The sequence below is a fragment of the Morone saxatilis genome, unplaced genomic scaffold (genome assembly GCF_004916995.1).
Source record: "Morone saxatilis isolate NCDOM2014 unplaced genomic scaffold, NCSU_SB_2.0 Contig17, whole genome shotgun sequence".
Lineage (NCBI taxonomy): Eukaryota > Metazoa > Chordata > Actinopteri > Moronidae > Morone > Morone saxatilis.
Genome location: NW_023339729.1, coordinates 15,759,548 through 15,780,705, shown reverse-complemented (window position 1 = coordinate 15,780,705; position 21,158 = coordinate 15,759,548). Strand labels below are relative to the sequence as shown.

The 21,158-nt window shown below is 40.1% G+C and overlaps 1 protein-coding gene across 1 annotated transcript in view; it reads left to right on the top strand.

Moving 5' to 3' along the window:
• The window catches only part of slit2 (slit homolog 2 (Drosophila)), a gene marked incomplete in the record, with an annotated part of 73,556 nt that overhangs the window by 46,146 nt on the left and 6,252 nt on the right, over positions 1-21,158 (top strand). Inside the window, 19 exon segments of the mRNA XM_035659739.1 lie at positions 857-928; positions 1,204-1,347; positions 3,238-3,401; positions 3,717-3,740; positions 6,710-6,860; positions 7,016-7,090; positions 7,348-7,491; positions 8,127-8,270; positions 8,356-8,522; positions 8,662-8,794; positions 9,998-10,066; positions 10,430-10,501; positions 11,202-11,273; positions 11,436-11,507; positions 13,058-13,221; positions 14,801-14,925; positions 15,110-15,207; positions 16,825-16,964; positions 19,404-19,497. Coding sequence (XP_035515632.1) covers positions 857-928; positions 1,204-1,347; positions 3,238-3,401; positions 3,717-3,740; positions 6,710-6,860; positions 7,016-7,090; positions 7,348-7,491; positions 8,127-8,270; positions 8,356-8,522; positions 8,662-8,794; positions 9,998-10,066; positions 10,430-10,501; positions 11,202-11,273; positions 11,436-11,507; positions 13,058-13,221; positions 14,801-14,925; positions 15,110-15,207; positions 16,825-16,964; positions 19,404-19,497 — 2,124 coding nt within the window.

Below are 21,158 nucleotides of genomic sequence, written 5' to 3'. Positions count from 1 at the left end.
AGCGTGCATTACTCACACTGTGAGTCATGTTTTTTTTTTTGTTGTAACATTTAGATGAAAAGTGTTCATAACTAATTATTTTTTATGCCCTTAGTGTTGACATACAGCCAGGTGTTGGCACAAAGTCACAGAGTCTGTGTTTTTACTGGTGTCGTTTTATTGGTGTTTTAACTTGGAAGCCAAAAAAGACAAAAAGAAAAGAGGGTGGTATTGTATTTCATTAAAGTGTTATCATTCAAGGGCTTAATGTTTTTCTCCTGATGTTTCTTTGTTCCTCTCAATAAAGAGCCAAAGTCCCACCCTGTTAATTTAATGCTGCATTGACGTAAGATCAGCAGAACTGGAAGAACTGTAAAACATTAAAGCATTATTCCAAGATGGTTACACCCATAATTTAAATTGAATTATTAAAAAATAAAAATAGGCTACATTTTCATATTTTGGAGAATTTACATATTTAGCAAAAACAGAACAATCACTGTGTTGATATCTGATTTTAATTAGATGTACAGTCGAGGCTTTCTCAGCCATTTTGCCACAGATTTGAAAATATTGTAGCTGTCAGACATTCCCCCAAACCTGTGACAATTTTTCCCACAGACTGCTTATAATTAAGGTCTGTTACAATTTGACATGAACTAAGCATTCACTGGCACACTGTCAAAGATTAATGGGAGCTGCATTTTTTAACACTACAGAAATATTAATTATATGTTTGATAAAAGGTACTCCATTTATTTCATCAGAAACAGTAAGAATAATGAGAATTTGTCTCTCTTTAAAATATATGAGTGTTAATATTAATGGTATTAATGGATAATATGTGTGGTCGTATTGATAAACTTGTGCTCCACAGGGTACTATACGGGAACAAGATCACAGAGATTTCCAAAGGACTGTTTGAGGGATTGTTTTCGCTGCAGCTATTGTGAGTAGACACACACACACACACACACACACACACAGTTGTAGTTGCAGCTAAGAACTCACATCCACATCTCATTGATATTCTGCTGAAAAGTGCTTATCTAAAATATTGTCATCAGAGTGGAGACATCATGATTGAAAGCGATCATCACTGACCTGTAACATTTGAAACACTCATTGAAGAATGATAACAGAATAATCCTTCAGCCCCCATCTCTCTTTCTCTCTCTCTCTCTCTCTCTCTCTCTCCTTCATTCTGTCGTTTCTTTATTCCAGGTTACTGAATGCTAATAAGATAGCGTGTCTCCGTGTGGATGCATTTCAGGACCTCCATAACCTCAATCTGCTTTCACTATATGACAACAAGCTCCAGACCATCGCCAAGGGGACCTTCTCGTCACTAAGGGCCATACAAACACTGTACGTAACCACACACACACACACACACACACAAAACTTTAAGTTTGTAATCATCATAACTGAACAACTGTGGTTAAACAAAAATCTATATCTTCAGAAAAGCACTGCAGAAAAAACTTAAATATTGATAGAAAAACATCTATTATTGCTAAAATTACCGCTGGTCAGCCAAAATTCAGAAATCAACTAGGATAGCTAGTTTTGTTTAGAGTGAAGGGTGTGTGTGAGGTCGGGACCTCTGGAGAGCCTAGTGCTAAAGCTAGCTGCAGGATAAAACTGTAAGGCTACCTGCTTGTGAAACTACAATGTCTTAATTTCTTTTTTTTTTTACACTTGCTAAATACACAAGATGTGATGTGTGGGTGTGGAGGATTTGGAGTTGTTCAAACAAAAGTAAAATAACAAGTAGCCCAATTATAGTTTTCAAGTAACTTGCCCACACTGTTAATTATAATGACACTTTGCACATGATAATATGGCAAGCTGTGCTTCAACTGTTATCCACACTTTTAATGAACAGTGGATAATTTGTTTTGTTTATAGTGTTTATGGTTAGTTTCACCTGTGAGTTGCCTGGTAACAGAATGTAAAGCATCGTCGCTATGGTTACTTGCAGCTTAATATACCCTGGGTGTAGATTAATAACATTTGAGGTGTTGTTTTTGTTATTTTTTACTTAATGGAAGTGTACATAGACATATGCATGAGTAAAAAGGATTTTAAAAATAAAGTTTATATATAAATGAGTATTACACTTACAAGTACAAGTAAAAAACATTTATTAAAGGTTTTAATTGTTCTTTTAGATTTTTGATTCTTGTATCATTAGTGTTAAATGTGTAAAAACTAAAAAGCAGTTTGCTTGCTGATCATTTACTTTTATAAACATCATTCCAGTAAGTTAAAAAGATTGACAATAAAGTATATTTGATTGTTTGCAATGTCATTAAAGTAGAAGAGAACTGTAAATCCTAACAACACATCTTAATAAAGGAAGTAGACTAACATTTAATTAACATTTAACACTTAATCATCCAGAAAATGATCGAGTCACTCATTCCCATTAATTAAATCCAACTCAAAAATGAATTGTTGAAGTGGGAACTTGAGTGCACTTATATTTGTAAGTAGGTTTTAAGTATTGGTGATTTTATTCCAGTTTGTTTCTTTGACTCATTTTCTTAAGGTTGACTTTATATCATCACAAACATGTAAGCCCCAAAGCCCAAAAAAAATAATTGGCTACCATTTAGAAAACTGATTAATTGTAAATTGTTTTTTTGTATTATATGTCAGCTGTTGACACATAATGTAATAATTTGCTTTAGTGGAAGAAAACAAAAGCTTCAAAACATTTGTATAAAAAAGATGAATTTAAGTCTGTCTTACTTTATTCAGATAACGCATTTTAAATGAGTTTGGAGAAATGCTACATATGATTGTAATATACTTACTAGTTTTAAGTTCAATTAACTGAATAAAATTGGTACAATTAACTTAATTTACACAATAACAATAATAACAATAAATACTTGAGTTACTTGCTTTTCAATTCAATATTTAATGCTTAATTATTGGAGGCTCAAGCTACTAAAATTTAAAAAATGGTTTAATCGGTTTCCTCAAATAATTTAAGTTAAACTAACTTGTCCAGTTTTATAGTCTAGGAACATTTTTAAATGGGTCTAAACTTATTTGACATAACAACAGTTCCAAAGGTGAGGTGATTTTATTACACACCTGCCATCCCTCCAATCACAAACAAGTATTTTCTGTGTCTATGGCTATATCAACACTCAAGAAACATGTTCGCAACTATATATTGCTCTGACAGCTTTGTTTTTGTGTTTCTGTGTGCTCCATATGTCCGTGTGTGTGTGTGTGTATCAGTCACCTAGCCCAAAACCCGTTTTTATTGTGCTGCCATCTGAAGTGGCTGGCAGACTACCTGCAGGACAATCCCATCGAGACAAGTGGTGCCCGCTGCACCAGCCCTCGACGGCTCGCCAACAAACGAATTGGACAAATCAAGAGCAAGAAATTCCGCTGCTCAGGTATAAACACAGAAACAGACTCATCTACGCTTTCTGTTTCTGACATGTGTACATTCTCTTACACGTAATACCCAAACTGACTGTTTGCTGCCCTGTGTTCTCATTCTGTGTCTTCCTGCTGGGATTTTCCCTCAGCCTCTCTTTACTAACCTCAACTCCTTGTTTTCAGCATTTTCTGGCAGCTCTCTCTCTCTCTCATTCGACCACACACACACACACACACACACACAGCCAGTGAGTACTTTCTTCTAGTCTAGCCTTTTGTTCTTTTGTTGTTTTTCACTTCTACTCTCTCTGTCTCTGTCTCTCCATTAGCTAGAGAACAGTATTTCATCCCAGGTATTGTACATTGAGCATGTGTGAGCGTGTGTGTGTGTTTAAGACACTGTTTGGTCAATCACAGTGAATGCTGGACACTCACACTCTCTTGACACTTGGTGTGACTTGCCTTGACTTACACCTTTTGAATCCCAAGACCTTTTATTTTAATGGTCTAACGTCACATCTAACCAGGCACCAGATAATCACACTCCTGTCCTTGCACTGGGTTTTTGATGGTAACCGTAACCTTGACGATAGCAGGAGAAACACAATTGGATTAACAAGCTCCGGCCGCTGTCAGCTGGGCACTGCATGTGAGATTCTGTATAAATAAAGGTATATTGGTACAGCGATCACAGAGACTATATTTAATACTAGTCCTCCTTGCTTCTTAGCACATCTAATGAAAACTAATGTATGAGCGTGTGTTCGCGCGCATCTGTGTCTGTTTCGCCCACTGCAGAACATCAAAAGGTCACACAGTTACCATGCTCAGAGGGGCGCTGGGAAATATGTAAATCAGACATGCATATGAGATCAGTAGCAGGGCTAAAGGCGGTCATTACCACAGCAGCACACAGAGGAGGCATGGTGTGTGTTGGATGAGAGCGTGTGTGTGTGAATGTGAACATGTGTGCTCACTGCAGTCATTAACTCACCGGGGGGACAGAGGTTTCAAAGCCCAGATACCACATACAGGGCAAAGCTGAATAATTTAAGAACATTTGCGGTTGAAAAGTTGAATAAACATGTTTTATTCTGTGGTACAACAGAGTATCGCGCCTTAGATCAATACATCTAAAATCCTCTACCTTAATTTGCATCATGTCCCCTCACGGTGTATTATTTTGGAAACTATTTCATGTTTCTGTTTAAACAAAAACTCACAATTCTGAATTCTTGGCACTTGAATTCATCCCTCCAACCATTTCTCGCTTCTTCTTCTTGTGAAGATTGGACCTGCTAAAAGTGATTGACGTCCAGGAAAACACAAAACTGAATTAATGTACATGTGAGTGTTTAGAACTTGCAGTAATTGATTGCTAATTGGCACCGGCACTTTTATGTGGTTATGTGTGCCTCATAACATCTCACGACCCCCCCCCAAAAAAAAACAGTTTGAATCAGTCGTGCTTCAAGCAAACGAGGCCGGGATGTGTGTTGGATGAAAGCACCCACCAAATGTCATGTTATGCCAGCACGATTCCCACTATTCACGAGTCATTACCCCTTTAAATGAATCACTGCCTGGGGGACTGAACACGAAAAAATTGCAGCATTTTTTCTCAGTTTTTCATCAGCTTTTTCCCTCCTGTTCAAATAAACGAGTGAAATCCCTTCTTCTTTCTCCTACTGCCTCTCTCACACACTCAGGAGTACACCATGTCGGCTGTAAGTAACACACACACAAACACACACGGTTCTTGCGTCAACTCCGTATCCCTCACCTCTCGTCCCCTGAGCCGGCCTCTGACCTTTGACCTCTACCACCGTGACCTTTGACCCTCTCTCCTCTTGTCTGTTTACAAACAACGACAATAATACGTTTCATAAGATTTACATTATATTACAGTGGTTAATGTATTTTCTCTCTTCATGCTGTCTGTGTTTGTGTGTGTGTGTGGGTGGGTGTCCATGTTTGTTGGTATATATGTGTGTATGTGTGTTCCTAGAAGTCAGGGCTTCTCTTGCCTTCAATGCTGCTGTAACTCTCCTCCCACTCCTCTGTAACTGCTCTCCTGTGTTATGTCTGTGAATTTAGATGTCTCTCCTTCTCTCCTCTACTTCACTTGCTTCTTCTTTACTGTACTTTCCAGCCTGTCTGATCTCCTCCTCCTTATTATTGCCCCCCTCCTCTCTTCATTCCAAGTGATACAATCCCGTCTTTCTCCTGCTTTTACGCCCTTATCTTTCCTGCTCTCTTCCTTGAATTCTTCCTTTTCTTTGCCTTACCTCCTCCCAAACTCTACTTTTTATGCTCTCCTTTCCTCTTATTCCCTCCTCCTCACCCCCCCTCCTACTCCTCTCCTATTTATCTCTTCTCTTTCTCATCCTCTCCTCTCCTCTACCTCTGCTACTCATTGCCTTTTTCTCTCCTCTCCTCTGTCTTCTCCTCTCTGCTCCTTTCCTTTCCTCCCATCTCCTTCTCATCTTCATCCTCTCCTTACCCTCTCCTCTACCCCTCCTATTTTGTTTGCATACTCCCTCTCCTCCCCCTCCTCGTCTCCTAGTCCTCTCCTCCTCCTCCTCCTCCTCCTCCTCCTACTCCTCTTCTCCCTCTGTCCTTCCCACCCCTGTGTTCCAGCGGAGGAGCAGTCAGTCAGCAGGTTGTTCCTTTGTGCTTGATCTAACCATGTGGCTGCCAGGTTCCTATAGTGGAACATGGTTCTGTCAAGCACCATGGAACGGCCCTGCAAAACCCTACAGCACGGCCAAGACGCAACCTCTGTGTGTGTGTGTGTGTGTGTGAGAGTACAGTACGATAGATGACTGCCTGTGTGTATGTGTAAGAATTGTTCTGCTAAGATCTAATTTTCGATGCTGTTTTGTTTGTGCTGTGGTTTCTAACACTAACAGTTGCTTTGTAGTATGACAGGACTGAAAAACTCCAATATGTTTGTTCTTGTGTGGATGCGTGTGCGCCCGTATACATGTGTTGGTCTCGAAAGTTTGTGTGTCTTGCAAGCTTTGAAGCTCTTTGTAGGCCGTGATGCACATGCAGCATTTTGAAATTATGCAGTGGGGAACGTTGCATACGATACAAACCAGCAATGTTTTTTCGAACATGTTTGGTTCATTATGACAATTCCCACTCCAAACAAAAGCAGCACAACCCCTCTGCACAATTTCAAAATTCTTCCATTGCATCACGACCTTCACTTTGGCCACGGGCTCTGTTTTTGTTGGAGCCGGTACCAGTAAACGCTGGGGTTCGACTCTTGCACGATGAGGCCATTCGTTGACGCCCTGCTTGTGATTGTGACCAGGTACCGAGGATTACCGCAGTAAGCTAGGAGGGGACTGCTTCGCCGACTTGGCCTGCCCCGAGAAGTGCCGATGCGAGGGCACCACAGTTGACTGCTCCAACCAGAAACTGACCAAAATACCAGATCACATCCCCCAGTACACCGCAGAACTGTGAGTCACGCTGTATTTGTTTACTGCAAAGTTTATCCTCTTGTGTGGAATAGAGGAAACCTCACTCTGGCCTTGATCTCATCCTCCTCCTCCTCTTGCATGGTCTCTCTGTTGTTCTCTCTCTTTGTCTCTGACCACCTCTTCTCTGTTCCTAGGCGTCTGAACAACAATGAATTCACTGTGCTCGAGGCGACGGGGATCTTCAAAAAGTTGCCTCAGCTAAGGAAGATGTGAGTCAGACATGTTGTAAACATAATAGGAACAAAGTGTCACGTGTGAAGAAGTCACAATGAAGTCACACAGAGAAAACTACGATTGTACTCAGAAATGAACCATGTGTATTTCTCTCTGCTATATATACCCTACCTCCTTCTACTCGTCACTCTATCTATCTACCTCGTGTCCTCTACATGTTTCTCCATCTCTTGCTCTCTCTTGTCCTTACTTCCTTCTTACCTTTCTTCCTCCCCTCTTCCCCTCCTTGCAGTAACCTGAGTAATAACCGTATCACTGACATTGAGGAGGGAACATTTGAAGGAGCCTCAGGGGTCAATGAGTTGATTCTGACCTCCAACAGACTGGAAAACATACACCACCGCATGCTGAAGGGACTCGGTGGCCTCCGCACACTGTGGGTACACACACACACACACACACACACACACACACAGTTACTTAAATGCAAATGTATATGCAATCACATTATCATATGAAGTAGGGATTAAGAGTAATTATCAGGGCAGATTAATTTATATTATCATAATTTATCCCAATAATTAAATTATAGCCGATATCAGTCCATAATAAGTCCATATAAGAATAATTTATTTTGAATTCTTATGCAAAATGATTGATAGGCTTTCTGGTCTTTATAAACCAAAGGATATTTGTGAAGTTTTTTTATGTAAAAAAAGAATGCTATGGAATACAAAATCATCGAATCTTTTGTCAATACAGAACAGCCTTTCTACAGGTTATGAATTTATTATTATAATTATAAATATTTTAAAATACAAAAATGTGATTTTATTGGTTATGTTATTGGTCTTAGCCATGTGAAATAAGTAATTGTTAGTTACCGTACCGGCTGAAACAGTATGCATACATACTGCAACAATGTCCACACACACATTAAAACATGTGAGCATGCATAATTCACAGGTTTATATTACAAGAAATATGTCTGTTTTTATTGTTTTATTGTTATGTAAAAAAAACTCTTTACACTCTCTGTCTGTCTGTGTGTGTGTGTGTGTGTGTGAGCAGCATGCTGAGGAGTAACCGAATCAGCTGCGTCAGCAACAGCAGCTTCGTGGGGTTGAGCTCAGTGCGTCTCCTGTCTCTCTACGACAACCAGATCACCTCCATGAACCCCGGAGCCTTCGACACACTGCACTCCCTGTCCACACTGTGAGGACACACACACTCGGACACACACGTAAATGCTAATGCAAATATAGACACACACACAAAAACTCTTCTCTTTGTTCTCCAGCAACCTTCTGGCCAATCCCTTCAACTGTAACTGTCACCTGGCTTGGCTCGGTGATTGGCTGAGAAGGAAACGCATCGTCACTGGTAACCCTCGCTGCCAGAGTCCTTATTTCCTGAAGGAGATCCCCATCCAGGATGTAGCTGTCCAGGACTTTGCCTGTGAAGATGGTGAGAGAGAGCAAATTTACACTTTACACCTGATGCTCTGCATCATCTGCAGCTGTGACAAACTTTTATTTTTCAACACCCCTTTCCTATCATCCTTCCTCCTCTCTCCACCGCTCCATCCATCTATCATCTCCATCAGGTAATGATGAGAACAGCTGCTCTCCAGTGCTTAGGTGTCCAGCAGAGTGTTCGTGTCTGGACACTGTGGTCCGCTGCAGCAACAAGGGCCTCACCACGCTTCCCAAAGGCCTTCCCAAAGAGACCACTGAACTGTGAGTTAGAGATCAACACATCATTTAACTGCTTCAATGGTTTTATATGGCTGCTTAATTTTGTCTTTGTCATCTCATTTACTCTGAGAAATTTGAAATAGGTTATATCACCAAATTTGGAGATACATGGACAGCAATGATTGTCTTTTGTTCACTCATTTAACAGATTTAACAAATGTAAAAATCCAACTCTGAAAGATACACATCAAGACGAGTCCCCCCAATGTTTTGGGGTTTTTTTTCTCTGGCGAAGTTAGTGCAGCATGCTCTCCAGAGGCAGAAGTTCAAATCACAAAAATCTTTTGCACATCTTTACTATATTTACAGTGATCAAAAAAGTTTCACAAGTTGGCAGAGCTGAATATTTTTGTCCTTGAAATTTCTGCGCATACTGGATTAAAATTGAATCAGCATTTATTAGTCAGCCTGGTGAAGACAGCTTGTCCACCTGCTGTCCTGTCAGTACCTTGGGACGGTTCAGAGGACAGTGAAGTCATAACGGAGGTCAGAGTTGGTGTGGATGGCACCAGTATACAGGTGCAAGGCCATTATAGCATCAAAGCTGTCAGCCTCAGAAAACTTGGTATATTTAAATAAATCTTTTAACTTACTGAAGCTGTATTTGGTCAGAAAATGTGGAAAAAAACATATCAGCACACAGGTTTATAGAGACACAGGTACATATATTGAAGGCTCACAGAGGATTATATTCCAGAAACTCATCTCAACACACACACAAAATCCCTGATGATCAGAAAATGATAGCCCTAAATTAAACATCAGACAGCAGGCTTGGTAGTATTTTCTATCATTTCACTATTTCTCCTGTGGGGAACGTGCTGTTTCCAATATTAACAAAGACTTAATTAATACACTGGATTAATAGCACATTGTCACACAGTGAAGGATAGAGCATGTGTGTGTGTGTGTGTGAGAGAGAGGGGGGGGGGGTTATACTGTATTAGGTTTCCTGTGGGGATATTAAACTCCACTGTTTATTATGGCTGTAGCAGTAATGACTGCTCACACTGCTGGAGATTAGGAATTTCCCACATGGTTAAATAACTTCATTTTCTCTCATCTCATTTTCTCTCTGTTTTTCCCAATCCTCCTTACATCTTCCATTATTTGTCTTTTTTACCTCTTTCTTTTGTTTCCAAAACCTCCTCTGTCTGTCTGTCTTTCTGTCTGTCTGTTTTTCAGGTATCTGGATGGTAACCACTTTACTCAGGTTCCTGCGGAGCTCTCCGATTACAAACACTTAACACTCATGTAAGTCTCACCCACATGACTTCAGCAGACAGACGTTACACTCAGACATTAATTCATAAATCATAAAGCCAGAGTTTTTCACAGTCAACACACTTTTAATCCAGATCGTGACTTGGCCTGTGTTCCCTGCTTTTAAAGACCAAAACTAACCGACTGGTATTCTAGCAGAGCTCTGTTTTGTATCACTCTTGATGTGACCTCTTTTGGTTCTGACGTGGTTGTGACAACACGAACGCAGTAGAGTACAGACGAGTATGTACTGTATATAGTCTGTGCGTGCGTGTGTGTGTGTGTGTGCATAGTGCATGTGTTGCCAGTGCTGCCTGTGTGTGTTTTATGTATCTGTTATTGTTTCCTTTTCAGTGATTTGAGTAACAACCAGATCAGCACGTTGTCCAACCACAGCCTCAGTAACATGTCCGAGCTGCTTACCCTGTGAGTCTGGCTTTACATCAGTCCCTTTGCAATGTGTGTGGGTGTTTGTGTGTGTGTGTGTGTGTAAATGTGTGTGTTAGTGAATGAGAAGATGAATGAAATTAAATAAGGAGTTCCTTTTGTTGCAGTCACACATGAATACTGTCCCATGTGGGCCACCATACAGTAGGTGATTCATGAAAACCTATGTATGACCTTTCTTTCTCAGTGAACTGTTCATAAAAAGAGCAGAGCAACTGCAGCCTGAGGCAGTTTAAAACTGTAACCTCATACAAACCAATGCTAAAAAAACAAAACAACAACTGATAATAAATAGAATAAAGAATAAAAAAAATTAAGTTATGTGTTGAAGTTGGACTGGTTTGGGACATTGGTCCCAGTTACAGACTTAAATGTCTAAACATAAAGTAAAATTGTGCCAGAAAAGGATCAAAATGCACAAAAAAATCTGATAAACTGGGGGAAAATCCCCTCTTTGGGTGCAAGATGTTTGTTTTGTAAGGCGTATATGACTTTGTATGTTTGTGTTTATGACTGGAAGAATTTGTTGTGTTTGTGTTTGCTTGATTGCTTTGCTCAGAGGAATGTAGATATAAACAGGATTGTGTTCTGAATTGCCTTGCTGCATTTGAAGATATCTTGAAAATGAAAAAAAATCTGCATTTGTCTCCATGCCAACATGTTTATTCTGTGTGCAAAGAATCCTGAGCTACAACCGGCTGCGGTGCATCCCAGTGAGGGCATTCGATGGGCTCAAGTCTCTCCGTTTGCTGTGAGTATCCATCCCAACACATGCAAGGTGGTGGATAACGTTGCACAGACTTGAGTCACACTGAATCTAAAGAAGCGATCCAGACTTTTAACATCCAGACTCTTTTCTACATTTCTGTGGCCCTTTTTTCTCTTTCTTCTTCGTTCTCTCTGCCTTTCTTAGGTCTCTCCATGGTAACGACATATCACTGATACCAGAGGGAGCCTTCAAAGACCTGTCATCTCTCTCCCACCTGTGAGTAATATAAACACACACACACATCACTGTTCATGTCTTTCTCTGGTATTGAAGTGTCCGCCTTTTTACCTTATAGATTTGCAAAATAAGGAAAACATATTATCATGACAAAGGAGCCTTTTTCACATATTCCCAAAAGGAAAATGTCTGTTAGGTGAGGCTTGTCCATGAATGTATCGGCTGCTGAAAGTAACTGAGCAACAAACCCATCTTCCTCCTTTCTCCTGTTTCCCTCTGTTAAGAGTTCACACGTGTATCCTACATTGGCCTGTTCTGTCTATAGTATTGGCAATAGATCCATATATCTACTATTCAAATTAAAGGATCGTATATGTAGCAGGATTCTATAGTACCTTCCTCCTCTGAGCAATAATCCACTCTTTTTTAGCAGCAAATCTGGATTTGTATTTACTCTCTTTGCTAAACAATGGGGACTCCAGTACTGAGATGCAGAACAGTGCAGAAATTCAGCATGTCTTGACGCCTTTAATCAATAGTCAGACAAGCAGCAAATAACACAGGAGACTACTGTCAAAAATAATAAACTGAGGTAACTAAGAACTGAATAATTTACTTCATAGACTAAAGAAGCATAACTAAGCGCTCTGTAGGGAAAGCACAGAGGTTATACTGGTTGCACACAAGTGATGGATGGAAGTGAAAGATCACGCTAATAACTTAAGTTAGCTGCTGGTGGGAATGCCAGTGAGGGAGTGCCCGTGCCAAGGTGCTCTCTAGGATCAGCACCACGGAGAGCGCTTGTGACGGGCTGCTGCTTTTCCCAGTTAAATCCCACTGCAGACCACTAGTCTAATATTATCTCTATTACAAGCCTGCAAATGACTCTAACTTCTTTTTTTACCGCAACATCAGTCCAGTCAGATCTGTTATTTGAAGGAACATGTATAACTTGGTTAAAACACAACACCAAAAACTAAGCAGATAAGGCAGAGGTTTGGGTGGTGGAGGGAGCTGTAGCAGTAAAAGGTATTGACATGAAAATATCAGCAGAGTAATAGTGACAAGGCAGTTCTGTACAGCTGCATGAATATGATTGGTTACTAGTCAGACGGAAGCCAAGTAGCTGATGAATGAGCCATTGTGGAGCACGTATAAGGCAGATGATGCCAATAAGCTAATGCAAGCACGACCTCCGTGCTCTGACTGAATTAATGCATTGAACCATTAGTTACCTTAAAAAAACTCACATTAGACTTTAGAAGAACATAAGCAAAAGAATTTGAAAGTAAAATGTTTTACTCACTTTACTCACACTTTTTGATGAAAAGTAATACAATTTATGGGAATTTTAAGTTTGAGAAATAGTACTGTCAACACTGCTGCCAGCATGAGGTAGACTCATCTCACTTAATCTGACAGTGATGTAGAAGTCAGTCTGTAAGTATTTAGACAGTGACACATTGTTTTGGCTCTGTATTCCAGCACATTTCATCTGAAACAAAGGCTCTGAGGTTAAAGTGCTGACTTTTCCTGTGTGCCCTGTTATCATAACTGAACACTCTCCTCTCTCTCTCTGTGGCTGGCAGGGCTCTGGGTGCCAACCCTCTGTACTGTGACTGCCACATGCAGTGGCTGTCAGACTGGGTGAAGAGCGGCTACAAGGAGCCTGGCATTGCCCGCTGTGCTGGGCCCGGAGACATGACCGACAAACTACTGCTTACTACGCCTTCCAAGAAGTTTACCTGCACAGGTAAACATACCCTGTCACACAAATGCAATACTTTACCACAGGAATACATGCACATGCCAGCACATGGACAGTAGACATATACAAACACACATGTTGAATAAATTAGGGCATGATATGGTAAAAAGAAATTATATAGCGATTATTTTGAGAGATTTTACGATGGCAGTATGATTCATGCTTAGTGGAAATGATCATTTCTGCATTACAATTTTCATTTTCACTGAAATTTGATTTGTTGTACCACAGAAAAATGTTTTTTTACATCTGGAGAAACAGATTTGTAGGCAAGGGCATCTCTGCAACACTACAGTACTTCATTATAAAGCTGTTTTGTCACACATTTTACCTTATCAGAGAATACCTTCTGCAATTCTGCAATTCATTTATTGCACTTGGTCATATTGTGATTTGATAATATTTCAATTAATTGTGCAGCACTAAAATAAATACGATTTATTAGGTGTCCAAAAACAAAAGCATGCACACACACGCACACACAGTCACACACACTTTCCGTCAAATAACACACATTTGATGAGGACTCCTAGAGGAGACCACAAGTTGCCATTTACAGATTGTCGCTGTCCAATGAAAGCCATGTATGTCCAAAAACAGCCTTCTTTTAACATTTATTTTTCGATAATTCAGTAAGTTTTTTACAGCTTAAGCAATAAGAAAATAATTTGCCACCACAAAAAGCATTTAGTTTATCTGAAAACCTAAAAATAATCAAAAAAGAGATACGTGGTTTTCACAGGACAGCAACAAAATGTTAATATTTAAATAATAATTTGAAAATCCACAAACATGATTCAACGTGAACATGATTGTGGCTGTAACTCATCATACTGCAAAATGCTGCTGACTGTTGACCATAAACCTTATTATATCACATTAACTATGAATACATGACTGAAACCTATTTTTAACCTAATCTAACTGACGCACTATAGAAGTCCCGGGGCCTTGTGGTTTTCTGGTGCCAGGTAAAGTAGCCAATCATATCCCAGTACTTCTTCCTCAGTCTCTCCTTCCCCGGCTCCTCGAGACAACCCCAACCCGGTTTTCCTCGTCTTTTGAGCCCTGATCAGACTGAACCACTCTTCTTCCCTTTCAGCCCTCATGTTTCGACCAGCATTGTTTGTCCCGACTGTTAGAAACTTATGTTTTTGTCATTTCATTTTGAAAGATGTCCTCTGTACATGTCATGGCCCTGCAAACTAAATCTCATTTATAAGCCAGTAACATACCTGCAACTCTTGCTCATGACATCCATACAACTTTTAATAATCATCTCATATACAAGTTTTCAAGTGCTTACCTTATATTATAGTACAGATAATGTTGCTCTTTTCCCTTTTCCTTGCTGATATTGACAATTTATTATTCAAATTAGCATTTTCTCACAAACTGACAATATTTCAAAAAACACAAGAAAATGCAATTTTTATGCAGGACCCTGATCATGTACAGCTGTCTGTCTGTCAACCTATATATTCTAACTCCTCTTCCTCCCCTACGTGTAGAGAATTATATGAAGATTATTTTTTGTATTTGTGTGTGTCTTTGCGTCACACAGGTCCAGTAGACATGAGTATCCAGGCTAAGTGTGAGCCCTGCCTGTCCAACCCCTGCAAGAACGATGGCACCTGCTCCAATGACCCGGTGCACTATTACCGCTGCACCTGCCCCTATGGATTTAAGGTACACACACACACACACACACACACACACATACACAAACACACAGAGAGACTTCCTATTCCTTTTCACATGTCATGGGGATAAGACAGTCACATATAAGCAAATAGATGCAATACTTGGCAATCATAAGGAGCTGTTGTTCTTTGAAAGCACTAAATGTATGTGTGTTTGTGTCTGCATGTAGGGGCAGAACTGTGAGGAGCCCATTCATGCCTGTATCAGTAACCCGTGCCACAATGGCGGCACTTGCCACCTGAAGGAAGGAGAAGGGAGCAACTTTTGGTGAGAGACTATTAAAAAATATTTTTAGCTTTTACAATCTAGTCAGTGTTGGATCCTGGATATATGAGTTCATTTGTCTTCTGTCGCTCTGGAGGGAGGTTTCTAATGTCTGGAAAAAATAACCCTGATTATGTCATTAAGGTTATCTCAGACTGTGCTTGAGACTCCAAATTTACAAGAGAATGACTGAATTACAAACTGGGGCGTGAAGTTTAAAAGACATGAAAATTTGTGCAGGATTTTACTGAATATGTTATTAAGTTGTTTTATGGGAATCATAGGATCTAAGCTTTCAAAGCTTGATTTATATTAGGAACCAAAACTCTTGCTGCTTTGGTTTTGTTGTTTCTTTTATTTACATTTGTCTCTTGTGAGTCTCCCCACCATAATGGAAGTGTGATGCTACACACTGGTCGCTTTAAAAGAAACCACTTCTGTGGAAGTGACAGCAAAAGTAAAAGCACCTCAAATGTCTGTTTTGTCCGTTGCATTTCAAAACTCCTGTATGTGCACAAGTTCTATACGATAAGGATATTTTTAAGTAGATCTGCAAGATTGAAAGAAATATAATTAATGCTCACCTTTGTTCCAGGTCATAAAATAACTGAAAGATTCCTTTGTGTTCACCTCAAACTAAACATATCTCAGGACACGCGTACAGAGCCTGTTTCAAAACATAGAGATGTGGTGAACACCAGATGTCAGTTACTAGATACCAGTAAAAACCAGAGAACCAGTGGTTATTGAAAGCACATTAGTGGACAGAGCATATGATCTGTGGACCCTCAGGAGATAACTCCATCAATGATGTTGCTGCACCACTAATGACAGGTGGGATTGAGCGCAGGAGGTAAAGGGCTCGGGGGACCAGTTGTGTCTTCAGTTTGTCTCTAAGCTGGACAGCCCTGCTGTGAGAATCGCCTTCTCTTCATTAGGCTGTTTAGTATTAACAGGAGGGGAGCTAACGCCTGCCTGCACGCTCCGAGCAGACTTTAACCTCCCACACAGACAATTAGACCTGCCGTCCTGCTCAGCTCCTCCTGTTTATCTCCCTCAGTCTCTTCCCTTGTGCTCTCTGTCTCTTCTGCTAGTTTTTCATATCAGTCTTCCTCTCTGTGTCTGTATTTCCATCTTTGCATGCTTTCTTTTCCTTCTCCGGCATAGGGGAGTGGAATATTCATTGTGAAGAGCTGTCGTTGACTATATAATGAGATATTAATCCACCTGAGTGTGTGCCGCATAAGAGCTCTTTATTAGACCCATAATATACCACTCTGTGTGTGTGTATGTGTGTGTGTGTGTGGTGTGTGTGTGTGTACGCAGTAATAAACCTGAGTAGTAGTTACAGGGTTGAGGCACGCTCACGTTAACAGAATAATGACTCTCTACTGGGGATATGTAGATCGAGCTGACACTGCTGTTATGAGCTGCACGCATGGATAGTGTGTGTGTGTCTGTGTGTGTGTGTGTGTGTGTGTGTGTGTGTGTGTGTGCGGTAGTGTTTGTCATTCAGAGATCTAAGAGAATTCTGAGACGACGTTCTGTATGTGGCCCTACATGTGTTTATCCTTTGATACCTGCTCATGGGTGTGTGTATCTGTCTGTGTGATATCTCAGGTGTGTGTGTCCAGAGGGCTTTGAAGGCGACGGATGTGAGATCAACATTGATGACTGTGAAGATAACGACTGTGAGAACAACTCCACCTGCGTTGATGGAATCAACAACTACACATGCATGTGCTCACCAGAGTACACAGGTAACATTGTATTCCCAGTTCAGATTTTGAACCTTTAACCATGTTGTCAATATTACCTAAGACAGAAACACAGGCCTCTCCAGGATAATGTAACCAGCCTATAGGTTTATGGTGGCTTTAAAAAACTTCCCATGAGCCTCAGCCACTGTTGCTATAGGTAAGAAGTCAGTCAGGGGTCAATCAAAGCAACAGCGAATTCAAAAAGCTTCATCTATATGAGAACAAAAGATGGTACCATAGTCGCCGAATTCATCCAAAATTAAACCAGAAATGAAAATTGAATTGATTTAAGCTGCAGATTGTGTGTTTCACCTCAATCAGCAGATTTCTCTCTCTCTGTAAACGGCAAACGCAAAATAATTTTAAGCTTGAAGATTGAATGCACTTTTAAGAGTCGTAGTTAACATCCACATTATGGTTTTTAGGTTTCACTTTTTATCAAAGAACCAGATATTTTCTGACAGTCGTTCATCTTTTGTACCGTTGAGTTTAAACCCGATCCAACTGTGAGCCATGTAACATCATCTATGGAAAAAATAAATGGGACCTATTAAGCTACAGACAAATCATATTTAGTTCTAACTAACACTGGTCTGTTGCTACTTGTGTGTCTGCTTTTGCACTGTGCTAATCATCTCTGACTGCTAACCTTTGTGGCGGTGTTCTCTCTCTGTGTCTTTATATGTCTCGCTGTGTCTTTTTTTTCCTGTCTCGCTCTGCTTTCTATCATCTGTCATCTGTTTTTTTGTGGTTGCAGCTGCTACCAATGAGGTGGAGAGAGGTTAGTCTGTTCTTCTCTCTGTCCCTCCTGTCCCTCTCTCCTTCCTTCCCTTCCTTCCCTCATTTCCTGCGCTTTCTCCATGCTCCCAAGAAATCGGATATTCAGCACAACAGATTTAACATATTGTATGCAGTCATGCTCCATGTTAGCAGTGCATGTCCTTGATGTTCAAACAGACCACTGAGTATGTGATTCGTCCTGTCAGATATCTGGGGTTATTGTGCTTGCTGCTTTATGCATATATGTTGTTGCCATACTTAAGTCAAATTAAACTGTGTCAAAACGTTCCAGGTAAACATTTTGACAATAAAAGACAAGGTCAGTAATATTCTGTATTTTTGTTATTGTCAAATATTCCCATGAGAAGACCTAAAACCTAACACTCGTCCCTTAAAATTTACCATATTCCACTACCTGCGTAGTGCGGCGCTCAACCAGTTATAAAAAACCTGTTGACAAATAGACGCTTTCATTTCTAAAAAGGCTTCGTAATGTCCTTAAACAGCTGGGCACTGTAGTTTTTATCCTACTTTTCTCACACAAGCAACTGCTTTTTGTGGGGAATATTTTTTGCCACAGATGTAGTGCGTTAGCTAGTATCTCTGGCAGGAGGACAGTAGGTGGGATCAACTCCAAATAAACTGCAGTGCTTAGGTTCATTTTGTTTGTTTGTTTGGTTTGGTTTGTTTTTTATGGCACAAAGAAATAAGCTACATCAGGCTTTGGCTACAAAGACTATACTTGTTTCTAGGTTTAATTCATTGTTGCTTTTTGGTCTTTCATGGGATTTATTAACAATTAGAAAAATGTAGAATATCAATCTTATTATGTTTTAATAAATTACATTTTTATGTCCCACAACAAGGAATAAACGTTGAGATGATGTGTAGTCTGCTGAACCCTAAATATCTAACTTACAGTCTAACACTTCCATAACTGTTCTGAAAGCTAACTTTTTTGTGACCAGCTTTGCTTAGCTTGTCTCTTCATTTGCATAAAGTTTAACATGTCAAACAAACAAAGCAGTCACAGTCTTTTAGATACAACTTACCAGTTATCTTAATGGCAGCTGGTACCTCTTTATTAAAGCCATTTACACATGCAATCAACATCTCTAAAACTAACAGTGTGTGAAAGAGAAGACCCCCACTGTTCAGTTATAAAGTATGTAAGGAGTTCCATTTCCAAATAAGAGTCCATTAAGCTAATATGAATGCTTCTACATAAGTGAAGTAGCCCAGTTACCATGTAATTATTCCCCCAGTGGAGTTTGTGCTGTCAGGAGTATTGGTTTATTCCCCGATGCCTCATCAATGACTCGTTTGGAGTTCAGACTTTCAGGAACGTCGGGATATACACAGGAATATCATCAGGAATATGACATTGGCAGAGATGAGATCATTTATCAGACCACTGTGTTGGTCCTGGCCACAAGAGAGTCATCAATCATCAGCCCATACAACACAGACACACACTGCAGTGCTGCAGTATTGAGATGCTCAATCATACTAAGATGCACACTGTGAGTTAGAGTTGGAAAATATCTAGGTGTTTTATGTTATAATTGCACTTTATTTATTTATTATTTTTGTCAGTGGTATGCAAAGTATTGAAAATGTGTTGAGATGATTTGCGTGTGTGTGCTTGTGTGTCTCTAGGGGAGCTATGTGAAGAGAAACTGGATTTCTGTGCTCCAGAGCTGAACCCGTGTCAGCACGATTCAAAGTGCATTTTGACCCCTCAGGGATACAAGTGAGTAGAATAAACACACACACATGCACACACCACACACACACACACACTATGCGACATGAAGCTACATGATTCTGGTTCTTGTCCACACGTTTTGGATGACCAACATTCTCACCGCTGAAAATAGATTCGGGTTTTCCCTGCACGGTGTTCGTGCTGATGTTGTTATTGGTGATTGACGCAATTGTGCGTGTTCTGTTGTTTTGCAAAGAGTGTGACGCGTGGCAGCGCAGATGTATCTGGGTCCCTCCTAACATCTTCCAATTTACTAGAACCCTTGCCTCTTAGTTTACCTTGCGAGTGCACGGAGCCAGCAGGGCATAGCGTCCTGGTGTTTGCTGTATTTGTCTGTGTGCGTGTTGTGTGTTGCTAGTGTCTGACCTAGCTTCAACCATGTGATACGATTAAGTAACACGTTAAGACCATATGATGTATGGAAGCCAGTCTCTCACTTCACGACATCGTCCCTTGTGAAAGTATAACATTCGTTGGCCTCGCCATATGAACATGTGGATGATTCCAATCCACCTCGAATCGTACTCCCTAAGAAAGACACAGCTTTTTCTTTCCTTCCTCTTTGTTTTATGCTTCTTGTTCAATCTTTTCTAAAATTTGAATCTCCTATCACCTCATCGCGAGACAGTTTGTAGATTTCCAGGTCTCAGTAGGAACTATTGATACTCAGGGTAGTCAAACACGGTCAACCAAAGTATGTGAGAGATGGGCTAACTACATGGTTCGCAGTTCTGCCTTTACACAAATGTTTCGATATACAGTAAAAGATACGTTTGAATATTCGCCAGATCTTATTGTTGAGATAAAATATTCGTACATATTCATATTAATTTACCTCCCTCATTCTAACCCCTGTCAAGCAGACGCTGCAACATCTCATCTGTGTCCAACGAATTTCAGAAGATATATAAAGATGTCTCCATCAACTTATTCAGAAAATATATGTACTCACTTTGATAGTAAACTACACGTTGCACAAGCCGAAAGCTTCATCATGCTAGAATCTGTATGTCACACACCCAACAGACGGTGGACAGGACAGTTTCATTGACTGTCAGCAAGCTTATACTCTTAAGGGGTCAGAAAGGATTAACCATATACATAAAGCAGAGATTTCTGCCTTTTTATTCAGTAAGTTCATTCCCTCTTATGGGCCGGCCTTCTGCCTTGCTATCTTTAATCTAATAACAGATATATTATTCAAAGCTCTCTCTACTATTATTGGTTGACATACAGCACTTGGTGCTTAATTCCTGTTTCAGGAACATAAACGAAAAACTTTCCCTGGACTTTTCTCCAGGTGGAGCAAGAAACTTTCTCGAGATTAGTTACTTCTGCTTTTCTAATGAAGAAATGAGTTTATAAATGATTGTGTGCTGAGGGTTAGCAAGAACCCTAGAGACAAAGTGACTAGTAGACACCGAAATATTCATTTTGTAAAAAAGGCGGTTGTTTTCCTGCTACATTACCGTAAATCCAATCAAAATCGAGTCTTCCTCCTCCTTTCTTGGCTTTTAAGAAGAGACTGGCTTTCAGTAAGACCGTCTGCTAAGAAACCATTTATCCTCAAATCTCTTCGCTGAATCAAACCTTTGCTGCATTCCTCAGTGAAGGAACAATTAGAGATCAGATTGAGAGACAGGGAC